The sequence below is a fragment of the Neophocaena asiaeorientalis genome, unplaced genomic scaffold, assembly GCF_003031525.2.
Source record: "Neophocaena asiaeorientalis asiaeorientalis breed wild unplaced genomic scaffold, Neophocaena_asiaeorientalis_V1.1 scaffold148, whole genome shotgun sequence".
NCBI lineage: Eukaryota > Metazoa > Chordata > Mammalia > Artiodactyla > Phocoenidae > Neophocaena > Neophocaena asiaeorientalis.
In genome coordinates, this window is record NW_020174050.1 from 6,198,694 (window position 1) to 6,212,584 (window position 13,891).

The following is a 13,891-nucleotide window of genomic DNA, read 5'->3' on the forward strand; positions in this document are numbered from 1 at the left end:
TTTTTAAATCACTTGTGGGGCGGCAGGGCCGAGGGGCCGAGAATCATTAGGAAAGGTTGGTTAAGAGTCGTTTGCGAGGGGCTGTGAGGCTCGTGGTCCTCCAGGTTGCCAGGCCCAGAAGTTAAGGCGGACGTCATGGTCTGTGAGGCTGGTCAGGTCTGTGAGGTTGGTGGGCATCCTGGGGTGGCTGAGCGAGGCCTTGGACAGCTCCGAGGCCGACCCCTATGGTGTCCCCGTCTGCAGCGCTGCCTCTGTCGACTTGTCCACGCCCGTGTTTTCCCGCCGTACGAAGTTGCGCCTGAACTTGGCCTGGGCGTTCTGAGACGAGACCTGGAGGACCCGCTTGGTGAGGCCCGTCTTTTGCGCGAGCTGCTTCTAGTCCTTGGCATCGGGGTTGTGGTTAACGGCAAAGACTTCACGTTCCGAAGCTGCTGGTGCTTGAAGGAGTTGTGCATGCACTTCGTCTTCCGGCCGTTCGGGTACCTCTGGTCGCGGTCCAGGTGCTCCACATCGTTCTTGTTCCAGCTAAGTGCAGCGTTGTAGGTCGCCGGGTCCGCCCCGGGCCCGAGGCTCTTGCGCTTCCGCGGCCGCCCCTTCTGCACCGTGCCTACGCTATTGTAGTAGGGAAGACCCAAAGGGTTGGCCCCTGCTGCACCCAACCCTGCGCTCTTGGCCACGTCGGCATGGTTGAAGTGCACGGGGTACTCGCCCTGCAGCAGCACCCCGAAGTGCAAGCGGCGGTAGACCAGTCTGTCCTTCGTGCGGAAGTGTTCACCCGTCGTCAGCATCTTGTTACACGTAATGCACGTGAAGCAGTTGAGGTGATAAACCAAGTCCCGAGCTCGCATCACCATCTCCGAGGCCGAGATGCCTAGGTGGCAGCGGGCGCAGCGCTGCACGGAGAACCGCCTGTAGTAGTCTTCCTTGCAGTAGGTGCTTCCATCCTTGCTGAAACAGGTGAGCTCCAACTCCAGGTTGAGCTTGCACTCGCAGCACTTGAGGCAGCGCATGCGCCACTGCTTGTCCACCACCAGTAGGTCGGAGATGTTAACCTTGCAACTGGCGCAGAGCGCAGCACGGTCACTCCTAATGGACGGCATGGTCGTCTCCGTGTCGCCGCGGTCGATGGCGGAGCTGATGGCGGAAGCCTCGCTCTTGGCCCTGCAGTCCATCTCGTTGATGACCCTGTGCACCTCGGGGCCTGACCGGCTGTGGAACAGTATCGCAGGGGGACCGGTAGGGCCGGGGGCACGGCTCCTTCGCCTCCTTTTTTTAAATTTTAAAGACTTAAAAAATTTTACAGCCATTTTAGGTTCACAGCAAAATTAAAAGGAAAGTGCAGAGATTTCCCATATACTCCCTGCCCCAACACAAGCTCAGCCTCCCCCATTATCAACATCCTACACCAGAGTGGTACATTTGTTACAAAGGATGAACCATTCTTTTCCTTTGTTTCCCTCACTAAGCACTGTTATTAAGATGCATACATGTTGCTATATGTACATCCAATCCATTGCATCTAGTTGCTGTTCTCTTGTGTAATTTGTATATCTCCGCCTATTCATGAGGCTGAAGGTGTTTTTCATGTGTTGTTGTTTTTTATAAGTTTATTTTTATTTTTGGCCGCGTTAGGTCTTTGTTGCAGCGTGCGGGCTTTCTCTAGTTGTGGCGAGTGGGGGCTACTCTTTGTTGCGGTGTGCGGGCTTCTCACTGCAGTGGCTTCTCTTGTTGCGGAGCACAGGCTCTAGGTGTGCGGGCTTCAGTAGTTGTGGCGCACGGGCTCAGTAGTTGTGGCTCATGAGCTTTGGAGTGCAGGCTCAGTAGTTGTGGCACATGGGCTTAGCCGCTCCGTGGGTTTTTCACGTGTTTTTATTTTTCTAGTATGAACTCCCTCAAGTACATACCGGTTTTCAGAACATGTAGAGACCAGGCATTCCAATGTCAGGTGTAAAAGTTTCTGTTGGCACAGGGAGGAAGGTCGACGGCAGAGACCAGCCTGGTAGGGGACAGAAACAGATGGGAGTAAAAGGATCAAAAATGATGATGAATCAGATGCACTTCACTTTTAGATTTGCCTGGCATCTGTGCTTCTTAGGCTAGTAGGCTTGGTCTCAGGTGTGGCTATTATGAGGGGAGGGGAGCATAGTCTGCCCAGCATCTCGGCTGGGCCTTGTGCTTCACAGTCACTTTCCAAAGGGCTTTTGTTGATGTTTTGTAGCAATTACAAGGAAAGAGCTCTAGAGTGTGAGGCCTCTGGGAAAGGCTGGAGCCCCTTTACGTAACTGCTGGAAGAATCCCTGCTGATTCTGTTACTTCCCTTCATTCTCTTTCTAAGTGAACCTTCCTTTCCCACAGTCTTTTTCATCCTTACCCCTCTGTCTTGCGTTACATTTTAATTTGCTCCCTAAATAATTTCTTTGCTTTTGATGCCACCTGAAACAAGATTTGTTAGGTCTCATAGGGTGTGCCACTCATATGATCACATACAACATTCTCTGCTTTCTCAAATATGTCATCTCGCCATATCCCCGTGAGTTAAGTACAACAAATATTATTATTCCCACTTTACAGATTAGGAAAGCAAGGAACAGTGAAGTTGAGTTTAAATAGATATTTTTTTCATCCAACAAGAGCTTCTTGTTAGAAATTTACTCACTGTCTCCTGATAATACTTTAAAACTTGGCAAGTCCTTCCTAGTCATTTGTGAGATACGAATGATAGCAGTTGCCACGACATGGATAATGAAGGAATTTGCCTTGTGTATGATGTGCTTGCTTGTGTCTCGAGTTTGGGCTGCTTTGTGTAGTTGAGAGTGAAAACTTGGCAGTTTGGAAATCTGAACTACAGCCTCACTGATGACTAAAAGGGCCTGATGATCAAGTGTGCTAATTCCCTGGTAATGGAAGGGAAACTTATTCCAAAAGACCATGGAAAAGGCAAGGATCTGAGGCTCCTTCAGTTTGAACTGAAGGCTATGCCCATGGGAATCTGTGTCTATTGCCTGGGATCAGGGAAGGCTTCCTGGAAAATAAGAAGTAGTTCGTAGGAAATGCTTTTAACACTTCCTTGGAAAAGGGCTGCATTTTATTCTTCGAGTAGCACAGGTTAAATTTTTTTAATAGCAATCTTCATTCCTTTGATTTTGAAGTAAATTGCTCAGCAAGCCAACGCATGTCTTGTCATGCTCCAGAAAAATCAGGGGCCTTCCTAAATAAATTATCTACTGCATGTGAGATAAGACAATGGCTTTATCTTATTTGTCCTCTGTTTTAACTTACTGCGGCAATTTTCACAATATACACTTCGAACTCTGGGTGAGCTGAAATGTATCACTAAGAGAAATTATGGTGAAAAGTCAGGGACTGACCTTTTATTTTTCGTAATAACCCAAATGTAATAAAAGCCCCATGTAAAATAAGCCTGCAAGAAGAGATTATCTGCAGTAGCCTATGTTCAGTGTTAGAAATTCGAAATCAATTGCAAAACACAGTGGGAGTATGTCATTATATGAAATGACAGCTCAAAAAAAAAAAAAAAGGAAAGAAAAGAAGTGACAGCTCAGCATAGTCCTGTGTTGAAATAAAAATCCCTTCTGCTGTCCTGCCCGGCCATGGAACATGCCTTTCATTCGAGATGGAAAAAAGGGAAGGCCCAGCATCACATTTGGTACTCAATGTAGATGCAGCATAAATATTTGTCATCATAAGCAGATCTGGACTCCAGTATTTATTAGGTAAATTTTACAGCTCTGAATGTATCTATCTTATCATATCTTTAGACTCTGACCTCATACTTAGTTGTTTCCATACGGAAGGTAAAAACTGGTAGGATGAATCCCCCATAACCAATGAAAAAAACTCTGCTGTGCATTCACTTAACATGCATTTAATGAATACTGACTTTATACCAGGCAGCAATCTGAATACTGGGGGTTTAAGATGACTAAAACATAGCTTCTGTTTTGGAGGCTATTACATTCCATTGAACGGGATTGATTTGTATCTGAATCATTAGTACAGTAGGATAAATAGCATGAGAGGCTCATACAAAGTGCTGCAGGAACATAGAGGAAGGAGTGACTGACTTTGTCTGGACAAGTTCAGCAAAGCTTCACAGAAGTAGTGACAACTTAGGAGGCCTCTCAGGTGTAAACAGGATTACAGAGGCTGTGGAAGGAGCCAGAGGCATTGCTGGCTGGGTCAGTCCTGGGCGGGGCATCCAGAACCCTTGATCAGTCACATGGCATGCTTAGAGCACCGTGTTCCTTAGAACTGGTGTAGATGAGGGGGAGGTAGCAGAAGGTAGAGCTGAAATGCTAAGTAGGGCTCCATTTGTGATGGGTCTGAGTGCCGTCCCTAAGTCTGTAGCCTCTATCCTGCTCATCCTTTGACCCCCATTCTGATTGGCAGCACCAGGGGTAATATTTAAAATATTTAACAAGCAGTATGGCACAGATCAGATAGGTTGGAAGGAGGGGAGACCCGAGACCCTGTCCTGTGTCAGACCTTTTGTTGTTGGAGCATGGTGTCTACCAGCGTTCCCAGGGCTGCAGCCAGAACATCAGGGAGGGGGCCAGGACGACAGCCATTTACCAACCAGCTTGGAAGTATTTTTACTATTTTAACTGCCAATGCAGCTGAGTATCTGTCAAATGCTCTAAAAAGCAAAACTGATCAATTCCACTGCCCTGATTAAAACTTTTACAGGATGAAATCCCCTGCCTGCCTGATACTGGTGATCTGACCCCTGTTGTCTTTTTTGCCTCACTCCCCATCATCCCCTTGGGCACTTACTCCCCGGGGCCCTGGCTCACCTGTGGCAGCTGGGAAAGCCCCACAGACTAGCCCTGCACCTCGCAATGTGGTAGGTGCTCTGTCGAACATTGATAGACAGATTAGCCTGGCATGTCTTCTTAGCAATGCAGTTGGGTTTTTGTTTGTTTGTTTGCTTGTTTGTTTAGGTAATGGCTTCGAATCAACTCCATTTCCTCAGTAAGGCAGAGGCACTTAACACTGATAGACACTTCAGATAGTGATTGTAATCAGTATTGGAAGAGTAGTTGAATAAATGAATGACAGACACATTTCATGTGCATTCAGGGTGGAATTTGTTACTGGGATCTTTGCATCCACATATTTAGTTTTAATGTAGTGTTGGTGGCTTATGTCAACACAAACAGTATTCTTCTCATGTACCACTTGTAAATAAGGTGTTAAATAGAAGTGGAGTTTGTAGAGCACCCAGAAGTGTGCTCAGCAGAGTTAACAAAAGAGACATGGACTCTGCCCTCATGAACATTATGGTCTAGCAAGGGAACCAGATAATAAATAAGTAAACTTTGTCCGTCTTTGCTTTTCACCTGCCATTGTCATCTCTTACCTGGACCAGAGCAGTCAACTCTACACTCATCTCCCTGCCGGCATGCAAGTCCTTAAACCCTCTCTACATGGCATCCAGAGAGGGCTTTTAAAAATCTAAATCGGGGCTTCCCTGGTGGCGCAGTGGTTGGGAGTCCGCCTGCCGATGCAGGGGACACGGGTTTGTGCCCCGGTCCGGGAAGATCCCACATGCCGTGGAGCGGCTGGGCCCGTGAGCCATGGCCGCTGAGCCTGCGCGTCCGGAGCCTGTGCTCCGCAACGGGAGAGGCCACAACAGTGAGAGGCCCGCGTACCGCAAAAAAAACCAAACAAACAAACAAACAAAAAAATCTAAATCGGGGCTTGTGTCTATCCTATTTAAGCCCATTCACGACTCACATTGCAGTTAGGATAAAAATCCTAATTTCTTTCCATGGTCTCCAAGGTCGAGTTTCATAGGGCCCCTGCCCACCCCTCCAGCCATGAATCAGGCCACTGTGCCCTCTGTTTCCCACTGTGCCCCACTATGTCCACCAGGTCCAGTCACAAGAAGAGCCTCCAGTTCCTTGAGCCCCCAAGCGCTTTCCCTTCTCAAGATCTTTGTTCGTGGTGCTCTCTGGCTCTCCCTTTGGCTGGCCGCATCTCATCCTTTAGGGTCTTCCTAAAGTCAGTCCCTTCCACTTCCACTACTGTTATTCTTTATCGAAGAGCTCTTCCTATAGCACTTAACACAATTTGCGATCATCTCTGAATTTGTTGAGGAGAAAAGTTGTCTGAAAAGAAGGCCTTTTTGTGCAGTTTAGAGCTGAGAGGAGAGGACTGGATCTTGAGATATGCCGTGCAGGCATCCTTTCTTCTGATTCCAAATGGATCCCTAAGCAAGTTACTTAGGTATAGTTCCCAAGTCACTCGTGACCAGCAAAATCATTCTCCCTGCCAATTCTGGTCAGAATGAATACCTCTGAAAAACAGGTTATGTTCCACTGTGAAGCAAACATTTTGAAAATCAGAAGCATGGGTGGGGTTAGCCATACAGACAGTTGACCAGATCTGAATATATTCAGTCATTCAGAATAGGCCTCTCTTTATAGACCTGCTAAGGTGAAGAGCAAGCATGAATAGTAATAAAAAAAAAAAAAAATCAAATGCCGGAAGAGGGGGAAATGTTCAAGTCTTAAAGGAACAACTTTGGTCTGGAAACAACGTATAGTTAGAAACCTAAGGTAGAAGAGAAAATCAGGCTTTGTGAGTCCTCAAGATATATGTTTAGAGCAGATGCTACTGGGGGCGGGGGACGACCAGAGGCTGAGTTCTAAGAGTTGTGAGGGAGGACAGAAGGATGGAGATGGGGGCAGGGGGAGAGATGGAAAGGGAGGGAAAGAGCAACAGAAATCAAGCAGTACCGGGTCTTTCAAGGTCTAATCAAGGACTAGAGTACATGGCATCCCTCCTTAACTGATTCTCCATGTGTTGGAAGTTAAGAGCAATTATCTAGTTGACATTTTGTTGTGTGGTTACAAAAGGCAAGGTGATGGAGGGCCATCTGATTTCATTAGACAGACCATAGTTGTCTAGAAATTATGATTCCCTTCCCTGTGATTCCCATTACTCAATAGCCTTTGATTTCCTGTTCCAATTCTCTTAGCAGTAATTTATGGAAGTTGTACTTCTGGCCAACAGAAATAGGGTTTTCTTTTTTTTTGGGGGGGGTGTTTTTTTCCTCCTGTGGTGCAGGTATGTGCATAGTGAAGGAGTGAAAATCCTCGCTGTAAATTCTAAAGCCTTTGAAGAAGAATGGCAACTAGTCCTTTCTACCGTCTTTTGTTCCTGCAGCCTGCCACGAGTCCTGTGCGGCCTGCTGGGGTCCCACAGAGAAGCACTGCTTGGCCTGCAGAGACCCCTTCCAAGTGCTGAGAGAGGGCAGCTGTGAGAGCAGCTGTGGCGACGGGTTTTACAACAAGCAGGGGACTTGCAGTGGTAAGTGTCCGGCTTTGCAGGCCAAAGCAATTTTTCCTCTTCCAGCCTCCCTTGTTTCATTCAAATCATAGCAGTGAAAATCAGTGTTTCTTTTACTCAACAAATATGCAAATGCTGGTAAGATTGACGGTGTTTTAGCAGCTTACGAAACATGTTTCTTTTCCACTGGCAGAATCCCCATTAATACCTTTGACTGCAACTACTCGTTAGGTTGGGAGCTCTCTGTAGCCTCCTCCTGTATCTGAAGACCAGGAGGCTCAGGCTGCTTGCTCCAGGCCCACAGCTGGAGGGAGAGGAGTGGGGCTTCCTTGCTCCAAATGGCAAACTCTTCATCAACACCAGACTGCCTTCCAAATATGCATGGGGACAAGACACTCTTAGGCCAGCCAAGGGCCAACCTGCCTTCGGTGTTGGTGCCACTGAATTAAAGCTGAAGCAGTTATTGTCTATTCTACCTTTAACAACCATTACAGACAATAAGAGTTAACCCAGAATAGTGCTTCCTGTGCTGAGCACTGTCCCAGGTGCTTTCTAAACATGAACCAATTGAGAGGCAGAAATGTATTGTGGGGTGGGGCGGTGGGGGGAGCATGACCTTGGGCAAGTTACTTAATCTCTTCCTGTGTCAGTTTCCCATCTGTAAAATGGGAACAATAGTAGTACCCGTGGTACACAGAATAACGGTTCCTCAGAGATGCCCACGTCCCTAGTCACGGGCATCTGTGAATATACTGCCTCAGATGACAAAAGAGACTTTGTAGGTGTGATTAAGGTAAGGATCTTGAGATGGGGGAGATTATCCTGGATTATCTGAGTGGGCCAGCGTAATCCCAGGGGCGTCCTTATATGAGGGAGACAGGAGGATCAGAGTCAGAAAAGGAGACCTGAAACAGGAGCAGAGGTCAGAGTGATACCAGGGATGGGCTATGAGCATGCAGGCAGCCTATAGAACCTGGAAGAAGACAAGGAAATGGATCCCGCACCCCCCTGCCAGAGCTTCCAGAAGGAATGCAGTCCTGCCAATGCTTTGATTTTGGGACCTCTGACCTCTTAAGCTTTATGATAATAAATTTGTGTTGTTTTAAGCCACTGAGCTTGTGGTCATTTGTTACAGCAACAATGGGAAACTAACACACACCCAGCTCAGAAGGCTGTTTCAAGGACCGAGTTAACGTATGCAAGGCACTGAGCACAGTGCCTGGCACGGAGTAGGTGCTATTTGAGTATTTAGTGTTTAATCCTCACAATTTCGTGAGGTAGTTATTATCATCCTCATTTTTCAGATGAAGAAACAGAGAGGTTAAGAAACCTGCCTGGGGCTTCCCTGGTGGTGCAGTGGTTGAGAGTCCTCCTGCCGATGCAGGGGACACGGGTTCGTGCCCCGGTCCGGGAAGATCCCACATGCCGCGGAGCGGCTGGGCCCGTAAGCCGTGGCCGCTGAGCCTGTGCGTCCGGAGCCTGTGCTCCGCGCAACGGGAGAGGCCACAACAGTGAGAGGCCCGCGTATCGCAAAAAAAGAAACCTGCCTAAGGTCACGTAACTAATAAGGGGCAGAGTTGGAGTTCAGGCTAGGTCTTCTGGGTTTAGATCTTAACTGCCTCGTCGCTGCTCTACTGCTCCCTGTAATGTGATACCTCCTTATGCACCTCTGCCCATTTTCCCCTCTCTTCTCCTTCTCCTCTCCCTTGATCCTCCTCTCCCCCTTCCTCCTTGTCTTCCTGTCAGTCTTTAGATCAGCCGGCTACCCCTGTGGACCCAGGCCCACAGATAGGCACCTGATGGTGAATGAAAGGTTTGAATCCAGTTTATCGTGATGGCCATACCTGTTGAAAGGCCTGATGACTTTTTTTAAAACTGAGTCCACTAAATCAATAAAAAATGTGTAGCCCATAAAACTTTCTTGAGTTATTGCCCTCATTTTGTTTGCTGAGCAGGGCAACTGCACAAATGAGATGATCTTTGGGACCTGACAAATCCACTTGTCCTAGGGAAGAGAGATACCCCCTGGCAGCTGCTTGCTTAAAGCTGTGCAGGGATCCATCAGCATCGCTGGTGTGAGAAATCTCACTCAATATGGACAAGTCACAGGTGGCTTTTGTGTGGATTCAGGAGAGAACAAGGAGAGAAAGGCAGGCTGCCATTACCCTGAGCATTTTAATCTTTTTCTGCCGACATCACTTTCCTGCTCAGTTAAGCCAGATGTATTCTCTAAAGGTCAGCAGATGTCAAATCTGCACTAACTTAAAGGCCTGAGGCATTTACCCTTTAACTCCCCAAGGAGGCTGGCTACTGTCACTGACAAGGAGTGGTGACACGGACCTGCTACCGAGACGATATTATCTGGAATGAGAAAGCAACTTTTGCTAGGGATGCGTGTATGTAAAAGGAGGGATGGTTAGTGTGAGCCTGAGGCGGTGAGGGTTGGGAGTCTACTTGGGCAGAGAGGTTGAGTGAAGAAAGCCAGGTCTCCTTGCAGACTGGAAGAATTTTGAAAAAAGACTACTGAGCAGGTGCCTTAGGGAGAGAGTATGCATTTGAAATGCTATCTGTATACATTTTGAAACAAAGCAGAAAGAGAACTTTCAAACAGGAGGATGGACCGTTGTTGACATTAGTCAGCCAACCAATCAATTGATCAATAGGTAATTACTGAATGCCTGCCATGTGCTTAGCAGATACAAGACTTTGTGATGCCATTGGCATTGACCAGTGGCCCTTTTGATAGACAAGGCTGGGGTTTAAACTTTTCATAAAATTGTTCGAGTTCTCTAAGTTTGTATCAAACGCCTTCAGAAGTTCATATAAATATTTTCTAAAGCAACAGTGAACCGAGTCGCTGATTGGTATCGGAATGTTAATTAAGACGCTAATAATGCCGACTTACTTTCAGTTCAGATTAGTACTATTCGAGATAAAGACCAGCTGGTGTTGGTTTAATAATTTATAACCAAGCAACCCATATCTGTAGAAATCTCAAAGTTGAGTGCTGAGAAAAATCCAGCACAACCTGTTATAAATGGTGCTAGGCCCTGGCTGAAAGAATTTACAACCACCAAGTTTGTCTGTGGTACATGCTTTGAGTTTTACAAATATTAGATATAAGGCGTGGGGAAATTCAAAGGACAAAACCTCCTCATTCTTTAGTCATGTAAGTACTTGAGCTATTATGAAGGGCTTTTCTGACTCTAGCTAACACAATAAATCAAAGCAAGTTCAGAGGTTTCTGTTAGCCATTCTCGCTCTCTTCCTTCCCCCTCTCCTTTTTTTCTCTTTCCTTCCTTTTATACCGATTTCACTTCCTCACCTAGGCAACTATTTTAATTTTTTTTATCTTCTTGTTTTTATGGGCTCATGTAAAATTGGTATTGTTTTCAGCGAGTATACGTATATGTATGTTTTTCTTAAATGATACCATGTTATAGAGTTCACGTTGTTCTTTTTTCACTCAACGGTATGTTTTTCAGATTCACCCAGTTGCTATATCATCTAGCCCTTTGTTTCTCACTGCTGCATAGTCCTTCCTGGTCTGCATCCCCTACAGCTCTCCCATCTGCTGTCCCAGGGACGGGATCCCTCTCTTCCTTCCATCTGCACACCATCACTAGGGAGCCTTGGTGAACAACCTCCGACATGTCCTTTGATGAACTGGGTGGGAGGTTCCCTGGGATGGATGGATAACCTGAGAGCAGAGCTGTTGGTTTCTTTTTTTTTCTTTTAATTTTAATTTATTCTTTAATTGTTGACTCTTCATTTTCTTTATGTGATAAGTAGTACCAGGTAGCTCACCAGCATCTACACTCCCAAGCATAAGGGCTCTTTCATCTCTACATCCTTGCCACCATTTGACATTATCAAACTTCAGGTTTTTTCCTGGTCGATAGGTATACAAGGACATCCTATTTTAATTTGCATTTTTCTGATTATTAATGAGTTTGAGAATATCTTCAACTCCTGTTGGACTTTTGTGTTTCCTCTTTGATAAGTTGCTTTTTGATGTTTTCCCCATTGTTTCATAGGCCTTGCTACCTTTTTATTATTGATTTTATGGAATTCCTTGCACCTTATAGATATTAACTCTATCAGTCATAAATATGCAAACATTTTCCCATTTCGTTACCTTTTAACCTTTAATGTGGTGCCCTTTGTTGAACAGAAATCTCTAATTCATCATTTTTCACTTTAACATTTTGCTTTCGAATTTTTGTTTAAGAAGACCCACCCTGCTCAAGTTCACAAAGAAATTATACTGCAATTAATAGAAGAAATTCTATTAATTTCACAGTTTTTTCTTTATGTAGGTTGTTGATCCATCTGGAGTCTACTTCTGTATATAAGTTTAAGTAGTGATCCAGTTTGATTTTTTCTCCATTTCATGATCCAGTTTTCCCAGCATCATTTAATGATTCAATCTAACCTTCTCCATTGATCCTTATTGGATATTAAATTTCCATATGGACATAGGTCTATCTCTGAGCTGTTTGAGTAATCCAAATTTCTGTTCTTGTACCACTATCACATTGTTTTGCTTTGTTTTGTTTTGTCCCTTAATTTCTATTGCTTTGCAGTATGTCTCAATGTCTGATTGGGAAAATTCTCCCTTTCTTTCATCTTCATCTTTAAAGTTAACTATTCATGAACTTTAGAGTGTTTATTGAATTACTAATAAAATTCAACTGGAAGTTTTATTAATATTGTATTGAAGTTATAGACTAGTTTGGGGAGAAATGACATCTTCCTAATAATTTTATTTAAATTTACAAATTATACACCAAGTATTATTTTAGGTGTATTCTAAAACATTCAATCTGTAATGTTTTTATTGTTGGGCAATTACAATTTTTAAAAAATTTCTGCAATTCTTTATTTCTGGGAAAATCCACTTGGCTTGTAGATTATTCACTTCTGTGGATATGGCAGTTCTAGAATAGAAGCTTCAGAAGTTTCTGGAGGGTTCTTCTGGAGAAGAACGCTTTTTAGATTCATTTTTGCTTCTTTGCTCCAGCTATGCGTTGAGGGGATGATTTTCTTTTTCTCTGATATGAAGGCCACTGCCTTTGTCCATTTACTGAAGATCATCTTGCCTTACATGTGTGCTTCTAGAGAGATGCTGAATCCTCTAGGATGCAGGGTGGAACATTTGGCCCCATCAGTTGCCATCCTTTTTCTTAAGTTCTTGAAATCTTTTTCAGGAGGTTAGTATGGTGTAGGTGGATTGAGAGAACAGACAGAATAAATCTCAGTAGCTCTCTATTCCTGAAACACTGATTCTCTGATAGTGAGAAGAAGTTTGTTTTGCTTGTTTTTAAAGAATTTAGCCAGTGAGCATGGAATAGATTGAGTCATAGACTTACCTGCAGCTGCATTCACCCTCACCTCCCTTTTCTACTCAGAAAAGGAGGACTTTCTCTGTTCTGTTCAAGTCTAATCTCTCCATCTGTACTTTTGAACGTAACTCCCCTTTTTTCTCCTAGATACGCTTTCAACAATTATTCTACCTCTTCTCTTTTTAAAAACCTTTCCTGGGGTCTGTATTTGCTTTGGGCTTTTACAGTACTGGAGAGACAATACATCCCCTTAACCCCTCCCCCCACTTTTGTTTTAATTGGAGTATAATTGCTTTACAATGTTGTGATAGTTTCTCGTGTCCAGTGAAGTGAATCAGCTATATGTATACATATATCCCCTCCCTCTCAGACCTCTCCCCGCCCCCGCCATCCCACCCATCTAGGTCATCACAGAGCACGGAGCTGAGCTCCCTGAGCTATACAGCTATCTATTTTACACATGGTAGGGTATTTATGTCAAACCTAATCTCCCAATTCATCCCACCCTCCCTTTCCCATTCTGTGTCCACACGTCTGTTCTCTACTCTCTATTCCTGCCCTGGAAATAGGTTCATCTGTACTATTTTTCTAGTTATTTCACCTCTATACCCTTGCATTCACAGCCAGGAGCCTTTAAAGGAACAGTTTATAATCATGGCCTTCACTTTCGCTCTGTCTGATGACTCCACTGAAATGGTTGTGGCACAGGTCACTCGTGTCCCAATTTCTAAGTGAAGTGAACCCTCTTCAGTCTTTATTTGTCCTCTCTGTACTGTTAATGTCTTCCTTCTTGAAACGTCTTCCTTTCTTGGATTCTCAGCCACCACACTCCTGTTTTCTCTCCTACCTTTGGATCATTTCTTCTTAGTTACCTTTGCTAGTTTTTTTCTTTTTTCAGTAAATTTTGGTGCTCTCCAGATCCTTGACTACTTCTTTCTTATCCGTCATGCTTTTACTGAATAAATCAACTAATTTCTGATTTCAACAACCCCTATGTGATGACCCCCAAACCTCTCCCCTGAGTCTCAGAACTCTAAATTGGGCCATTTATTGGACTGCGCGAATCTCAAACTGAGTCTGTTGTAATCCCCCGCTCTCCTTTTTGTGTTCCTTGAGTGGCATCACTCGTCTCCATGCCAGACCCCAGGCAGCCATCTGAGACACTTTCACCCACACAGCTCTCAGATCCATCACCTCATTCACAGCCTTGATTCAGCTCCCTCTCATCTTGT

The 13,891-nt window shown here is 44.9% G+C and overlaps 1 protein-coding gene and 1 pseudogene across 1 annotated transcript in view; one reads left to right on the plus strand and one right to left on the minus strand.

Annotated features, from left to right (window-relative positions):
* FRAS1 (Fraser extracellular matrix complex subunit 1) overlaps positions 1-13,891 on the plus strand; it is a 441,423-nt gene that overhangs the window by 211,618 nt on the left and 215,914 nt on the right. Inside the window, exon 15 of the mRNA XM_024754112.1 lies at positions 7,192-7,335. Within this exon, the coding sequence (XP_024609880.1) occupies positions 7,192-7,335 (144 nt within the window). The remainder of the gene's footprint in view (positions 1-7,191; positions 7,336-13,891) is intronic.
* On the minus strand, positions 9-1,226 carry LOC112405611 (LIM/homeobox protein Lhx2 pseudogene; annotated as a pseudogene).